Raw genomic sequence first — 14,751 nt, 5'->3', positions numbered from 1 at the left:
ATGATGGAAGAATATCCACCTATTAATGTACGTTTGGCAGTAAATAGAGTCGATTTAAATATAATAAAGAATGAAGACATACAACCTCGAATATACACACCAGGAGAGGAGATTTCTAGTCAGCCTGACTTTTTAAGGTAAATACTTTACATTTTATTAATGTAAGAAGGAAAGAAAAAGATTCATTTGCCATATTAATTTTGTTAGAGGGCATGGGACATACGTGGATGATGAAAACACATTACGCGCATCTGTAGCTGGCGTTTTAGAAAAAGTAAATAAACTTATTTCGATAAGACCTTTGAAAGCACGTTATCAGGGTGAAATAGGAGATGTAGTTGTTGGTCGTATAACCGAGGTACAACAGAAGCGATGGAAAGTTGACACAAATTCCAAACTTGATTCTGTATTATTGCTGTCTAGTGTTAATTTACCTGGTGGTGAACTGGTACGATATAATAATATAATTTCTCATATAGTTTACGTACGTTAAATTGTTTATAAGTTTCAAGGCAATGCTGTCTTATATATAATTTGTAGAGGAGAAGATCTGCAGAAGACGAACAAACTATGAGAAGGTATCTCCAGGAAGGAGATTTAATTTGTGCAGAAGTACAAAGTACTTTTGTAGACGGTTCACTCTCATTGCACACTAGGGTCTTAAAGTATGGTAAATTGTCTCAGGGTATAATGTTGAAAGTATCACCAGCTCTTATAAAAAGAAAGAAAACCCATTTTCATAATTTAGCGAATGGTGCAAGTCTAATATTAGGAAATAATGGTTACATATGGATTGGAGCTAGTAAGAAAGATACTGATAGATCGGAAGGTGGTTTCACGCAGGATTTGTCAAGGATTCCTCAAGCGAACCGCGAAGTTTGTGCACGATTACGTAATTGTATTTTAATCTTAGCGCAATGTAATATCCAACTTACAGATACATCTGTTACATACGCTTATGAAGAATCTATGAAATATAAAGTAAACGAATTGCTGGAACCAGAGGTGGTAATTGATGTGTCGCTACTAACTCATCAAAGACTAACACAACAATAATATTTTGTTCCAATCTTGTACAGATAAGTACATAGACAAATGAAAAAAAAATGTATACTTTATCGTAAATTTTTTATGCAAAATAAAGCAATAAGAAAATTTAAAAGGTTAAACTTTATTTATTTTATTTCCTTATATCAAATTATGTGGTATTAGGCACTATTAAATGATATTTGATGTTGATAATAATGCTATATTATTAGTATACTAATAGTAATGCAAATATATAAAAAACACACTGTAGTGTAATTAAAATGAAGTGCATGTATTACACGTATATTACAACAGTTTTATAACTTACTGCAACCCTAAAGAGACTTGAAAAATAATATATAATGCAATCGTATATTGCTAATGCGGTTATTGATTAAACAAATGACATAGATGCAAGAAGTCACATCAAAGGAACATGGATGCATGTTTTACTGCATTTGATAAAGATGGAGATGGATATTTGTCGATTACGGAATTTGAATTCATTTGTCGTGCATTATTTCGTAATGATCGTGGGAAAATTTATAACGTCGATGAAAATCAATTGAAGGAAATGTATTCTATATTTGACTTGAACGGAGATGGAAAAATTGACAGAGAAGAATTTGAGGTATTTATACGTTTGTAAATATTATATTGTTGAAATGATTATCAAGTCATTTAGTTTATGATCTTAGATATGCTGGAATCGATGGATTAAGACATGCACTCGTCCAAAGAGCGCCTTTTTAATTGTGGATGTACAAAACGATTTCATAACAGGTTCTCTAAATATTAAGCAATGTGCTGCCCAGCATGATGGTTCAGAAGTAATTGAACCAATTAATCGTTTATTAGAGATTGTACAATTCGATGCAGTGTTTTATTCTCTTGATTGGCACCCTATGGATCACGTATCTTTTATTGATAATTTACATCTAAGGTAATTAATCTAGATCGATTTTGATTTTAAATTAATAGATTTATGTTTCTAACGTAATTTATAAATTGAATATTTTATCTTTTTTACAGAGATGTTGACCCTAGTAGCGGAATCTCAAAAGAAGCAGCACAAGTTTATGATACTATAACATTCAGAGGTCCGCCATTGTTAAAGCAACGACTTTGGCCGCGTCATTGCATTCAAGACTCTTGGGGTGCTGAACTTCATAAAGATCTGAAAATTGTGGACAATGCAATTAAGATATACAAAGGAACGAATCCAGAAGTAGACTCATATTCCGTTTTTTGGGATAATAAAAAAATGATGGAAACAAGTCTATCTTCACAATTACAAGAAAAGGGCGCGACAGATATATATATCTGCGGATTAGCCTATGATGTCTGCGTCGGGGCTACTGCAGTAGATGCACTTACAAACGGTTATCGGACTATTCTCATCGATGACTGTAGCCGAGGAGTAGACCTTGTTGACATTGAAAAAACTAAAGCTACTGTTATAGCTGATAATGGCGTAATTGTAAATTCAAGTCAAGTGAAAGCAATGGTCGAAGGAAAAGATCGCCGACCAGAACTTGGATATAAATTAGCTTTAGAAATTAAACGAAAATCAAATTTTGTAGATGATGATAATCAATAGTTTTATTTTCTTATGTAAATTGTAAATTAGTATGAAAGCTTGCGAAACGAATATTAGATAAATTAGTGCTATATTTTATATCAGAGATTTTGCTTCTTTGAGAATCGTATTTATCTATAAAATGCTTGAGAATAAATTATTTTCTGCATTAAATATCAATGTTATCTTTTTTCTCTTACAAACTACATACTTCTATCTAATTTTACCAAAATAATTGTCCGGTATACACATTAAAGTTGAAAGATTCGAAACTGTTAATTCATAACTATAAAACTACATTTGACGGCGTTTGCGCGAAACATACGAAATGTGAGGTTATGTTTGAAGGAATTATGCACATTGTGTGAATAGCCATTATATTGCGTATACAAACATTTGGAGGATCTGATATAAACATGTTTTATCATGTAAGTTGTTTTAATATAAAATATAAAATACATATAAAAATACTCGGGGATATAACTTAAAAATCATAAAAACTGAATAAATATTAATTTTAAAATGTTTGTTAAAATAAAATATTGTGCGAATAATTTATTTTGATTACTCATTTTTACAGATATCGTTAGAACACGAAATTTTATTACACCCTAGATACTTTGGACCTCAATTATTAGATACAGTGAAACAAAAACTGTATACTGAAGTAGAAGGCACCTGTACAGGAAAGTAAGTTTAAAACTATGATTAGTTAAACTAACCTAACCTCTTAACCTACAACTACGGGCATAGCCCGTTATAAATATTTGTTATAAATAATAGTTATAAATATTTGTGGAATATTTGATAAGTAATTACAACCTGGTGCAATAATTGTGGTAGATGCAAATACTACAAAAAGTTTATTTATACAAAAATCGGTAATACAAAATTAATAATCTGCAATGGTGTGATACAATTCGAAACATTCTGGTAGATGTAAGGGAACTTTGCACTTCTTACACTCCCACGTTGTTTTTCTGCGTTTTTTATTTTTTTGGCAAACTCTACAAGGTTTTGACGGTCTTAATTTTGATGCTGTTGGGCCAATGTGTTTTGGAAAATGAGCCCAATGCTTCGCGTGCAGTCTCTCTGGCATATCTCCGGAAAATAATTGTCCTCGTTCTCTATAATTCTTCAATAGCGATTCGGCTATGTACTGCACAAGTCGTGCGAATTGTTCGAAGGCTGCTCCAGCTTGTTTACGTTTTCGGCCCAAAATTATCGAACGTAAATCGTAGGTTAAGGGGTTAAAGTAGTATACGTATATTTATTCTAAGTAATTATGTATAATAATTCTTGGTATTTCAGATATGGTTTCGTAGTTGCTGTAACAACGATAGATAATATCGGCGCAGGGATCATACAGCCAGGACAAGGTTTTGTTGTGTATCCTGTTAAATACAAGGCCATTGTATTTAGGCCATTTAAAGGAGAAGTATTAGATGCTATAGTGACACAAGTAAACAAGGTAAACATTAAGTGCAGTTCTAAATTTCTATGAAAGTATAATTTAAAAGATTATATATTCTCTATGTTTTTGGTAGGTTGGAATGTTTGCTGAAATAGGGCCACTTTCATGTTTTATATCGCACCATGTAAGATTATTTTTATGTATCTTATAATCCTGGTTGTATTTTGCAAATAACTAAATCTTTTTGCAGTCAATTCCAGCAGATATGCAGTTTTGTCCGAATATCAATCCACCATGCTACAAATCTAAAGAAGAGGTAGGTATTTAAAAGATGCATACGATAAAAAAGTATAACTTAAAAATTGTATTCATAAATTCCAGGATGTAATTATTCAACCAGATGATGAAATAAGATTAAAAATTGTGGGCACAAGAGTCGATGCAACAGGAATTGTTAGTATTTATAACATATGATAATTCGTCTTAATATCTTTTATTGTGTGTTAAAATGCTGATGTTATATATATTTTAGTTTGCTATTGGAACATTGATGGATGATTATCTGGGTAAATATTTATTTTATCAGCCTATTGATTTCTTACAATATTATTCATTTCCATAACACATGTTTTCTTTTCTTTTATAGGACTTGTGTGTAATTGAATACAATCAATATATAGATTATTTTAATGTAAGTTTTGTATATAAATTAAAATAATATTTTATTATAAAATGATAACTTTTACATACCATATAAAGTAGGGAATATAATTTATTATACTACCTTTTAATTTCTAGATTGTTTAAATATATGTTTCACTAAACATACATCTACTTCATTATGAATAAATATCTTATTTATTATGAATTTGAGATTGTAAAATAATACTTCACAACAGTATCAAAAACTATATTTAAAACAGAACATATCTTTTTCTTTGTTAACGATCACTTATAATAACAATGCTGTAAAATGCTAATGCATAATATTTAAGTAAAATTATATATATTCATCATATAAATTATATCACATATAAAATTCTGTCACTCGCGTGTATATATATATATATATATAGCTTTAATGATATTAATCAATATAATTTATTCAACTCGCAAGCTTTTCTCGATTATATTATTTTAATTTATTCGAAAGTATTAAAAAGGAACATTTTTTAATATGACTATTAACTATAATTATATAAATTTGAACAATATATTAATTATGTAATTGCATCATTTATTTCTTTTACATGCTGTAATAATTTAAAAAATTGTAATAACTATTTTATTTTATTCGAAGCAGTTTAGTATATCTTCTTAAACAAAATTGAGTAAAATGTGTATCTAAACCTGATAAAGCAACAAATAATGCAAGTTTTGCGTCAATGGGTGACTTCAATTTTTCTGTTACATTTTGATCAGGCATCGTTTTATCGACGACGTGCTTGAATACCTTCCCATCATTGTTAACATAAAAAGTCGAAAAACCATCATACCACCTGTTGGTAAAAATATAAATGATATAAATATAGATAAATATAAATTTAAACAGGATTATAAAAGACAATTATAGAAGAATTACAAAAATGACTTACGCTGGTGTATTCTCTGTTTGCTCTTTTGAATTCCAGACTTTAATTTTCCAAAATGTAAGAAATACACGTGTACCAGACATACCTACTATACGCCAACGAACTTTAATACTGTTATCCTCAGGATGCATAGTCATTTTTAAAACCTCGAACTTAACAAAAGCATACTTTAAATGGCCTATTATTTTTAAAAACGCTACTTGCTTAAAATAATCCTGGATACCACTGTAAAACATTTTTAAATATATGTATTATTTGTTTTGAGAACATTAATAATAAAAATATTTTACATTATGCACTTACACACTTGTTGTTCCTCTAATATTGTTGACAAAAACTATATCCTTTGTATAGATTCCATAATCCAATTGTTTAACAAATAGAAGCGGCAACTGAAAGAAATAGATATTAATATTTATAAAATTTCATCAAGTTTTATGTAATTCAGAACAATTTCTTTGCACGAAAGAGAAACATACATCCTTACGAAGAATATCAAACACATTTTGTAAATTTGATTCAATTGGATTACGATCTTCAGAAGCTTGCATCTCATTTGTGCTATGCACATTAGGAGCAGTTGCTGTATAAAGCATTCCATCCTTTTGAGAGCTAAGTAAGAGATTATCAGATATCCTCTTAGTCATTACCATCTTTGTATATGGTAAATGAAAACTTTTATTTCTTAAATTTAAGAACGATTTTTCCCATTGTGTGTTGTTCTTTAATAATATCAGGTCTAAATCTAAATTGATAACACTTTTCATTTGAGTATTCATTTGTTTTTGTTTGTGTAATTTAATAATTCGCTGTTTAGTCCAATTATATTTCTTGTTTTTATAACTCTCAATATTAGCATTAAAAACAGCTGGTTCATTTTGACTTAACGAATGAACTGTTGAATTCAAATGTTTCTCTCTGTCATTTATTATTGAGCTTCCTTGCGTATCTAAAAACTATAATTAAGAGTCAGTTATTGAATATCTATCTTTTATCAAAATTTTGCTTTTAAAAATATTTGAATAAAAATTATATTAAAATTATAAATTAAGTAACACACAAAAGAGAGATATACGGAAATAAACAACCACTTAATAATACATAGCTTTTGTCACTTACAAGTTGTTACAGTTTTTAGTAAGAAGAACATAAATTTCCATATTGTGTTAGTATATATTAACAAAATTCAATACAATGTCTATTCATTTTAACAATTCTATCAATTAATATTTTCCAAAATCTCAAAAATTAGGTAATACTAACATATCGAAACAATAGAAAAAAGACGAAAAATATTAAATGACCTAATTAATAACGCCTTTGTGAGAACGATAAAACATCAATAAATTATTATGATAAAATGATTATTACATAAGTATATTGAGGTTAACTTATTCTACGCAATAATACGAGTTCTTGAAACGGAGGTCTTATATGATGACAATTAAAAATGTCACATAAATATAAACGATTGACAATTATTGTACGAAAATTATTAGTATAATTATAACTTACTTCATCCAAAAACACAGAGGGTTTAATATTATTTAATAACTGATAGTTGATATCAGTTACTTGTTTTCGTACATTAACAAAAGATGTAAATTTATTTGAAATAGGACGTAAATAAAATGACATTTTTCTGGATCTTTTGTTTCACTGATTTGTATACAATGTTGCTTAATTACACATATAATGTAATATAAAATAGAATTGTCGGCATGACCTTAGTATCATGTTATAGACAGTCTCCGGCAAATTCACACATGTTCCATTACAATTTCCAAGCAGATGGAATTTAACAGATGTTTGAAGTTTGAAAGATGGCGCTTGTGTTTAGTGGCAAATTTAAATTTTAATTGAAATTTTAGTACAGCACGTTTAGACATATCTCAAGTAAAATGTAAGTTATAAAATCATATGACAATTTTTTGTTTATTTATGTACATTTATTAACATGAAGCTGCATCGATGACATATTGCGCTATGATATATGATGTTAAAAAATAGTGGTAATGGTACAATTACAACATTAATTGAATGCAATTCTTTTCATTTTAAAGAAGAGTTAACATATTGCACTCAAATTATTTTCCAACATAACATTGAAAAATATATCGTTGATAAAAATGTAATATATTAAAATAAATAATTTCGATATGTTGCATTTAAATGTACAAAAATACATTCGTGCGTGTTAGACATTCGCAGAATGCTAATTTATCGAACGTTCAAAACTATAAAAGGTTCATTAGAAATATTTTGTTACAATCTATAACGTTATTTTATCATATAAAGAACAGTAACAAAATCTTTACATCATACATTATTTGCTTGAAAGATATATGTAAATATAAAATTTATATCGATAATTCAACATTACATGATGTTTTATGCGCGTTATTAGAAGGCAGCGTTACTAATTAAAGGGTAGATTAAATGTTACATAAAAAACACTATATCGCTTCATAGGCAACATCAACACCAATTCTAGTTACAGAACCATTGAGAAATTCCTCAAGTTCATCGCGTTCTCTGTTTTCATCTCTTGAACGATGTAGCGAACGTTTTTTTTTCTTTTCTGCCTTATCTATTTTTTCTTTATCTTTTTCTTTATCCTTTGACTTCTTCTTTTTCTTCTTCTCTCTGTCTTCCGTCTAGAAGCATTTTATTTTGCAATTAATATTATTAAGCAGTGTGAAATTACGCTAAAGGTGTTTTATATCGCTAAAGGTCTAACGTACCTTTTCTTTATGCTTTTTCTTTTCTTTTAACACAGGGCTTCCACCATCGGAGCTCATATGACGTACGCTGGTATTGTCGAGCAACTCTAAATGCACATTAGAACTTGTTACACTAACATCTAAACTTTTGTCACTCAGCTCCAATCTATCTTTTCTGGTGCTATTACTGCTTACATCTTCACCACCCTCGGGGCTTTGTCTCCATTTGGAATCACGTCGAAGCCAACTATCAAATGCATCCGAGTTAATCTCTTGTTGTTCACTTATGTCATAATTGTTCGATATTTGTAATTCTTGATCTATAGATGAAATAGAATCACGTTTCGTAATTTGTCGCAGTTTCTCCGGATTTATTTCTGCATGCGATAAAGTTTCACGCTTGTGTTTTTGTTTGCTTAATGGATTTTCAGCTAATTTAGGTTGAATAGGAGGCGTTGCTTCGTCAGCTGATGATAAGTCATCTTCATATCCGGCAACCAAGGGATTTGCAGTTTCAGTATCACTGTCAAGAATATAGAAAATTATAAAATATGAAATACAAAAATTAAAAATAAATAATATATTACGAGTTCATTTTTACTCATATATTCCTAGTATACCTTTCAGAATCCAGCTCCTCATGCTGTACCTTTTGTGGTGAAACTTGACTACTATCTTCTAAAAATGATCGATCTAATAATCCATCATCTGGTACAAAATCTTCGACACTAGTTAAGGGTACACTTGTATTTGGGCTATTAATATGCGTTCCTTTATCTATTTCATCTTCCTTTTTATTACCAAATATTTTTGACATAAGTGATTGCGGTTTGCTAATTGAATCTCGTCTGTCAGAATTTTCACTTAAAAGTTCAGCCATTTTAGAATCTGATTTTGAAATATTTTGTGTACTAGATAATACAGATGTAATCTGTGAATTTTTAATAGGAACTGCTTGAATTTCAGAAGTGTTTGTAAAATTTTCCTTCTTTGGTATTGATTTAAAGTCTATATTTTTCACTGGAATAGGAGTTCCACCTCCGATTGGGCCGGGCATAGATATTGATCTTTTAACTTCAACATTTACATTTATATTGCCATTGGAAGATATATTATGATTGCTCAAAGAAGATGTAACATTAGGGACTAGAATACTGGCAGAGACAGAATCAGCAAGTGCTCTTCTTCTGTTAACAAGATTATCCAAAAATTTGTTATAATTGGCATCGTCACTATCTTGAAAGAGATCAAGTTCTTGTATTGTCAAACGTGTCTCCTCTTCATTAGTTTCAAGCTGTTTCAATAATGTTTCTCTTTGCAGTTGAAGAAAAGGAAGATTAAAGAATTTGTGCAAAAGTTTTAATCCAAAGCCATTTCTCATAGATGATTCTGCGTACCTGACCTGTAGAAGTAAAATAAAGTAGAATAATATGTTATAAACATGCTTTTCAACCAGTCATTTATAGCTAATAAGATCAATAAATTTACTTGCGCTGTTCTTTCATGTAACGAATCAATAAAGTACGTTACATGATCCGATGTAACAGTTCTGTGATGTGACATATCACAATGATTTCCTAAAACAATTACTGGAATATGGTTAGGAATTTTTGGAAGTTCTCTTTGTACATAATCAAATGTCCAAGATTTTGTAATATCCATCATAATAATGACACCATTGGTCCCTTTATAAACATCAAGAAATTCTGCATCTAATGCGGGCTCCTCAATAATATTTTCAGACTGCGAATTGTCCATTTTTAAACCTTCTAACTTTTTTCTACGTCGTCCTTTATCTACAACATCCCAAACTTCAACTTTAACGATATCATCAGTAGCTTTATAATTCCATTGAATACTGGTTACTTGTATTTCCTCCGTCGGTATATATTCCTCTATAAATTTTTGGCCTTGAAGTCTATGAAATAGACAAGTCTTTCCTACATTTCTGTCACCCTTTATAATAATTTTCACTAAAAATAAAATTCCTTTCATTTAAAGCATTTTGTCCTTTTTTCAAAATCAGTTCATTGCACTTACTATTATATTGTACACCTTTTGCAAATTTTCTCTGTAAAGTTGTTGGCATAGATTGATGAGCTGGTCTAGGAGATATATTGCCAACTCCATCTGACTTTCCAGCTAGTCTTTTAAATGCAGAAAACATTGTATATTTCTTCTTAACTACACTAATGATAGTTCAGATAAGGATTGTTCCTTATTCTTATAACAGATATCTAGAAAATTATATATATCTATGTACATATAGATTATAGATTTTTATATTGAATTAACAGAGGATATAACACGTATTTAAATGAACACAAGCTTGAATCATATACGTATTATTTATACAAAATAAATGAAATAATAAAACATAAGCTGCCTTAACTTAAAGAAAATATTTAATGGAACAATAGTCTAAACATTACACAATATATAAAAATATCCCATAATTGAATTATATTTGAAATCCATGGAATCAAAGGTATTGTATAAATAGTGAATTTAAACAATAAAAGTATAAAAAAAATATTTATTAAATGGATTGATATTATCTGATGTTTACATTACAGTTATTATAGGGAAGTAAACATGTTATTTTAAATGCTTTTGGAATAAATTTGCAAGTGAAAATAGTTGCTTACCACATGTTATATCGAATTTTCCATGGAAAATAAAAATTTTTTCGTAATAGTTAACAGATCTAATAAAACTTGGGCAGCTGTCACTTAGCAGCTGTACGTATTTTTTTTTTGTCGTAATGTTGGCAATTAATCACTTATTTTATTATATTCGTAGCATTGTTAAATACTAAAAGGAGTATCAAGGAAAGCACTATTAAAATAAATACTTAAGAATCGCTATCATAATTTGCATATCTTTCTATATTACGTAAATATCTATAGTAGTATTGTAAAGTTGGTATTAATGGAAGCGGTGCTTTTCAAAACTTGATTATTACATCTTAAATATAGGAGTAGAATATAATCTTTCCTTAGGATTAAATGTTAATTTCATCTTCTTAAATACTAAAATTATTTATTGTAAATTGTATATTGTTAATATATTATATACAATTATAAATTATCGACATAAAAAATGTTATGATTCACTGAAGTCTTCTATAGTGGCTTGATAAAGAAGTGGTTTCAAATTTTCTACTATCACACTATGTTGTGCTCCATGTGTTATTGTTAATATCAAACTAGCCTTTCTTAACGTTTTGATAGCTTGTTTTAACTTTTTCAAATATACCTCAAGTTTTCCTATTGATAAATAAAGTATTCCAGTTGACGGATGAATTTCTCCATAATATGTTCTGAAATATGAAAATAAGTTACATTCTATTTATTAATTTAATATACTCAAAAAGATGCTCTTCTTACAAATAGCCATTAATAAGTTCTTTAGCGTAGGATTCAGCTTCTTCCCAATGTTGCAAATTTATAGAGGAGTCAAAAGCAGTTTGTAAAGTCTGTACATGCTGCACATTGAGAGGATGTAAAATACCTTCTTGTCTTGAGAGACACGTTTTGCTTACGTCCAGATCTATTCTCTTTTATAAGGAATTTATTACATCTTATATTAAATCAATCGACTGTTATTAGTTACAAAAAGGATACAGGCAATATTCTTCATGTTTTCTAGATGGTATGCAGTAAACTCAGATATTTCATCAAAAATTTCTTTAAAATTTTCTGGGAATTTTGTATTACACTTTTCACATAAATCAGCATTCGGGGCACAAGGATATGTACAAAGTTTGTTTGGACATGCTACTGCTTCTGCCATTGGTTCTGGTTTTTCACATTTTTCACAGTCACACCAAAAATAATACGAACTTTGTAGTTCTGCACGTCTATCTCTCGTTGTTTTAATTACATCGATGTATGGTATCCTTATCTATACATGTTTAGTCATAACTACATTATACTTTAAACCGTTGTCTGTTGTAAAAAAAAAAAAAAAAAAAAAATTGTATTACAATGTTATAGAAGCAAAGAAGGTTACAAGACTTGCCTGAGACAAATCTAAAGAAGGAAGATCTTCTATTGCTTTAACAGTTATGGTAGTTCCCTCAAAGGTTGCTACAGCATTAGGTTTGCAACTATGATCCAGAATAGAAGGTCCCAAATAAATACCAACACCAATATTCATATCCAAATTAAATATACTAAAAGAATTAATAGTAATTCTGCCATAAATACCCAATAATTCTGCAGTACTTGGCATAGGCATATCTTCAAGAAATTTATGTAAAACATTACATAAGCATACAAAATGTTCCATTTTTTTCTCATCCTTTTTTATCTCAGAACAATCTAATAAGATAATATTTTAGATATAAATTGAGTAGAAATATATAAATAGTAATTCGTTTTCTTATATAACATAAAGGCTTACGAGACATTAAGTCCTTAAATTTCCTATAACTAGTTTCATTATAATATCCTCTTTCTTCATCTCCCCCTTGATTTAATTTTATAATTATACGTGCCATTAGTCTTGCAACATTTGATATACCCCATGGTGAAAATTTTTTTAATCTTGCACATTCTTTACTATGCATGGGCCAAGACATTTGTTGACAAGATTGATTACAATAATAAACATACTGACAGGCAGAACATCTGAAGAGTTTTCCACTAAAAGTGACAAGATTTAAATAATTTCTACTTATATTATAACACTGCAAATCAGCGAACTAATTATTAATTTGCATTAGAAATAAAAATATTATGTAAATTGAACCTTTTAAAGCAATAATCACATCGGACATTTTTATATTTTGAACAAAGTACATAAGCAAATGGTTTGGCGGTAAGAATAGTGGTGCCTTTTTTAATAAAGTTGTCACTTTTGCTCATTTTTAAAAAAGTTATTTTTATTAATAACGTTTAAGACGAGGTATAACCATAGACGAGGTACAGATTAGACCTATCATCTTATAGAACTTGATGCTCCATGATCTGAAATACCGATCGTGTAAAAAATCAGATTTTATTATGTCCTTTATGATTTAAGGTCCATTTATACATAAGATAGATCGAGCATGGAGCGACCATCTATCTAGGATGAGCCTGTAGCGAGTTGATAAAAATATTAATTAATTTGTTTTAAACAAAACGATATAAATATCATAGATCTGTCACGATGTGGTCTGCAATTGCAATCAGCTGCAATCTGCAACGAGCCCGTGCATTTGTATACATGGTTATTGTTATCGTGCCGAAGGCGGCAACGCAGGCCGCGTTCTATAGCTAGCGACCGATTTGTAGAGCCATATAAAGCACACCTCGACTACGATGTAATATATATTACACCATTGACTAAGGATAGGATAGATATGGTATTAAATGGAACTTTGTATCTCAGGTTATGAAATACCGACCTGCTAAAAAAAAAAAAAAAAAAAAAAAAAAACCGAGTTTCTTACGCTCTTTGAGATCTTCTACGGCGAACACAGAAATTATTGTAGACAATTCGTCAGTGATTATATCACCAACAAGCTATAGAATTATAAAATAGATGACGTTGGCCTACCGACGTTTTGCTATTTTACCGACATACTAAGAACATTCGTATCTATCGCTGCTTCGTCTTTGACGCCTGAGGTACGCGAACAAGAGTCCTGTTGTCACCCTTGTTGTTGGAGACGCAAGATCGCGCTGCGCAACGAATCCTAACAAACAGATCGGGGCGCGTTACTGTGGACAAATCGACCAACATTGTCCGGTCGGTAAGAGCCTTACCCAACCGTGGAAGTGTCCAGATCTGTATATACGACCACGTACTAGATATGTTGACGTCACAAAGATGGCGGTCAAGGAACTATTAGTTTCTAATGCGCTCAAATATCAGGAAAGTTTTCATTTAATTATTTCGATAAATAAGGGAATATATAACGAGTATAACATAATGAAAATATGAGTTAAGCTCTATAAAGTACTAAGTGCTTCTAATAGACCAAATGTTTGGTTTTCAGTAATTTTTTAATCAAAAAAACCTGCAACAACTGGATATCGTGGTATCGATATTGTATTTTGTGAATATCTCGGAAACCAAGGCCCGAGCGGAGGTTATATCTATAGAACAAAAGTTGTTCAGAATCACACTCTCTGCAATATATTTAAAAATCATTGAAATCGGCGAGGAAGGTATGATTCTGAACAACTATCCTTGTCCATGGTTAATTTGTTCTTCTATTTTCATCGCTCTTGTAAATAAACGTGCATGCGAAGCACGTACATCATGTCTAAAAAGCTATTGCGTATAGAGTTATTTGTCTATCTCGGGTCGACAAATATGAACTTCACCGTAGAATCGTAGAATCGAAACAGGTTCACGTAGAGTGGAACCACAGACGAGCATACCTCGTTTGTGGTGGAACTACATAAATAGTTTCTTGTA

General features: G+C 30.0%; 6 protein-coding genes and 1 long non-coding RNA gene across 8 annotated transcripts in view; 3 read left to right on the top strand and 4 right to left on the bottom strand.

Moving 5' to 3' along the window:
- LOC132905232 (uncharacterized) lies at nucleotides 1-2,782 on the top strand. The gene is made up of 6 exons (XM_060956320.1): nucleotides 1-137; nucleotides 208-448; nucleotides 541-1,005; nucleotides 1,451-1,660; nucleotides 1,728-1,972; nucleotides 2,062-2,782. The coding sequence occupies exons 1-6, from the start codon at nucleotides 1-3 to the stop codon at nucleotides 2,627-2,629; spliced, it is 1,866 nt and encodes a 621-aa protein (XP_060812303.1). The 3' UTR covers nucleotides 2,630-2,782.
- The window catches only part of LOC132905228 (uncharacterized protein C1orf131 homolog), a 144,980-nt gene that overhangs the window by 1,096 nt on the left and 129,133 nt on the right, over nucleotides 1-14,751 (bottom strand). The window lies entirely within an intron of this gene.
- Nucleotides 2,912-4,748, top strand: LOC132905226 (DNA-directed RNA polymerase II subunit RPB7). Of its 2 annotated transcripts, XM_060956310.1 has the most exons (8): nucleotides 2,912-3,036; nucleotides 3,189-3,298; nucleotides 3,920-4,079; nucleotides 4,156-4,206; nucleotides 4,273-4,338; nucleotides 4,404-4,475; nucleotides 4,555-4,588; nucleotides 4,669-4,748. In XM_060956310.1, exons 1-8 carry the CDS (start codon nucleotides 3,025-3,027, stop codon nucleotides 4,683-4,685), a joined length of 522 nt encoding a protein of 173 aa, XP_060812293.1. In that variant the 5' UTR covers nucleotides 2,912-3,024; the 3' UTR covers nucleotides 4,686-4,748. The 2 variants fall into 2 exon arrangements, with proteins under 2 accessions (XP_060812293.1, XP_060812292.1); XM_060956309.1 differs by having other exon boundaries at nucleotides 4,555-4,748.
- Nucleotides 5,239-7,391, bottom strand: LOC132905219 (uncharacterized). The gene is made up of 5 exons (XM_060956299.1): nucleotides 7,130-7,391; nucleotides 6,094-6,570; nucleotides 5,918-6,006; nucleotides 5,618-5,839; nucleotides 5,239-5,521 (listed from the first exon to the last, which is right to left on the bottom strand). Exons 1-5 carry the CDS (start codon nucleotides 7,250-7,252, stop codon nucleotides 5,308-5,310), a joined length of 1,125 nt encoding a protein of 374 aa, XP_060812282.1. The 5' UTR covers nucleotides 7,253-7,391; the 3' UTR covers nucleotides 5,239-5,307.
- Nucleotides 7,531-11,208, bottom strand: LOC132905213 (rab-like protein 6). Its single transcript, XM_060956287.1, has 6 exons — nucleotides 10,986-11,208; nucleotides 10,378-10,574; nucleotides 9,826-10,310; nucleotides 8,958-9,739; nucleotides 8,359-8,860; nucleotides 7,531-8,271 (listed from the first exon to the last, which is right to left on the bottom strand). Exons 2-6 carry the CDS (start codon nucleotides 10,502-10,504, stop codon nucleotides 8,071-8,073), a joined length of 2,097 nt encoding a protein of 698 aa, XP_060812270.1. The 5' UTR covers nucleotides 10,505-10,574; nucleotides 10,986-11,208; the 3' UTR covers nucleotides 7,531-8,070.
- On the bottom strand, nucleotides 11,360-13,724 carry LOC132905217 (histone-lysine N-methyltransferase SMYD3). Its single transcript, XM_060956295.1, has 6 exons — nucleotides 13,093-13,724; nucleotides 12,745-12,986; nucleotides 12,361-12,662; nucleotides 11,964-12,243; nucleotides 11,727-11,889; nucleotides 11,360-11,659 (listed from the first exon to the last, which is right to left on the bottom strand). Exons 1-6 carry the CDS (start codon nucleotides 13,206-13,208, stop codon nucleotides 11,443-11,445), a joined length of 1,320 nt encoding a protein of 439 aa, XP_060812278.1. The 5' UTR covers nucleotides 13,209-13,724; the 3' UTR covers nucleotides 11,360-11,442.
- On the top strand, nucleotides 12,203-12,516 carry LOC132905233 (uncharacterized). The gene is made up of 2 exons (XR_009657758.1): nucleotides 12,203-12,292; nucleotides 12,366-12,516. It is a non-coding gene; the product is annotated as an uncharacterized LOC132905233 (long non-coding RNA).

This window comes from Bombus pascuorum, chromosome 3 (genome assembly GCF_905332965.1).
Source record: "Bombus pascuorum chromosome 3, iyBomPasc1.1, whole genome shotgun sequence".
NCBI lineage: Eukaryota > Metazoa > Arthropoda > Insecta > Hymenoptera > Apidae > Bombus > Bombus pascuorum.
This window is presented reverse-complemented; position numbering and strand designations above follow the sequence as displayed.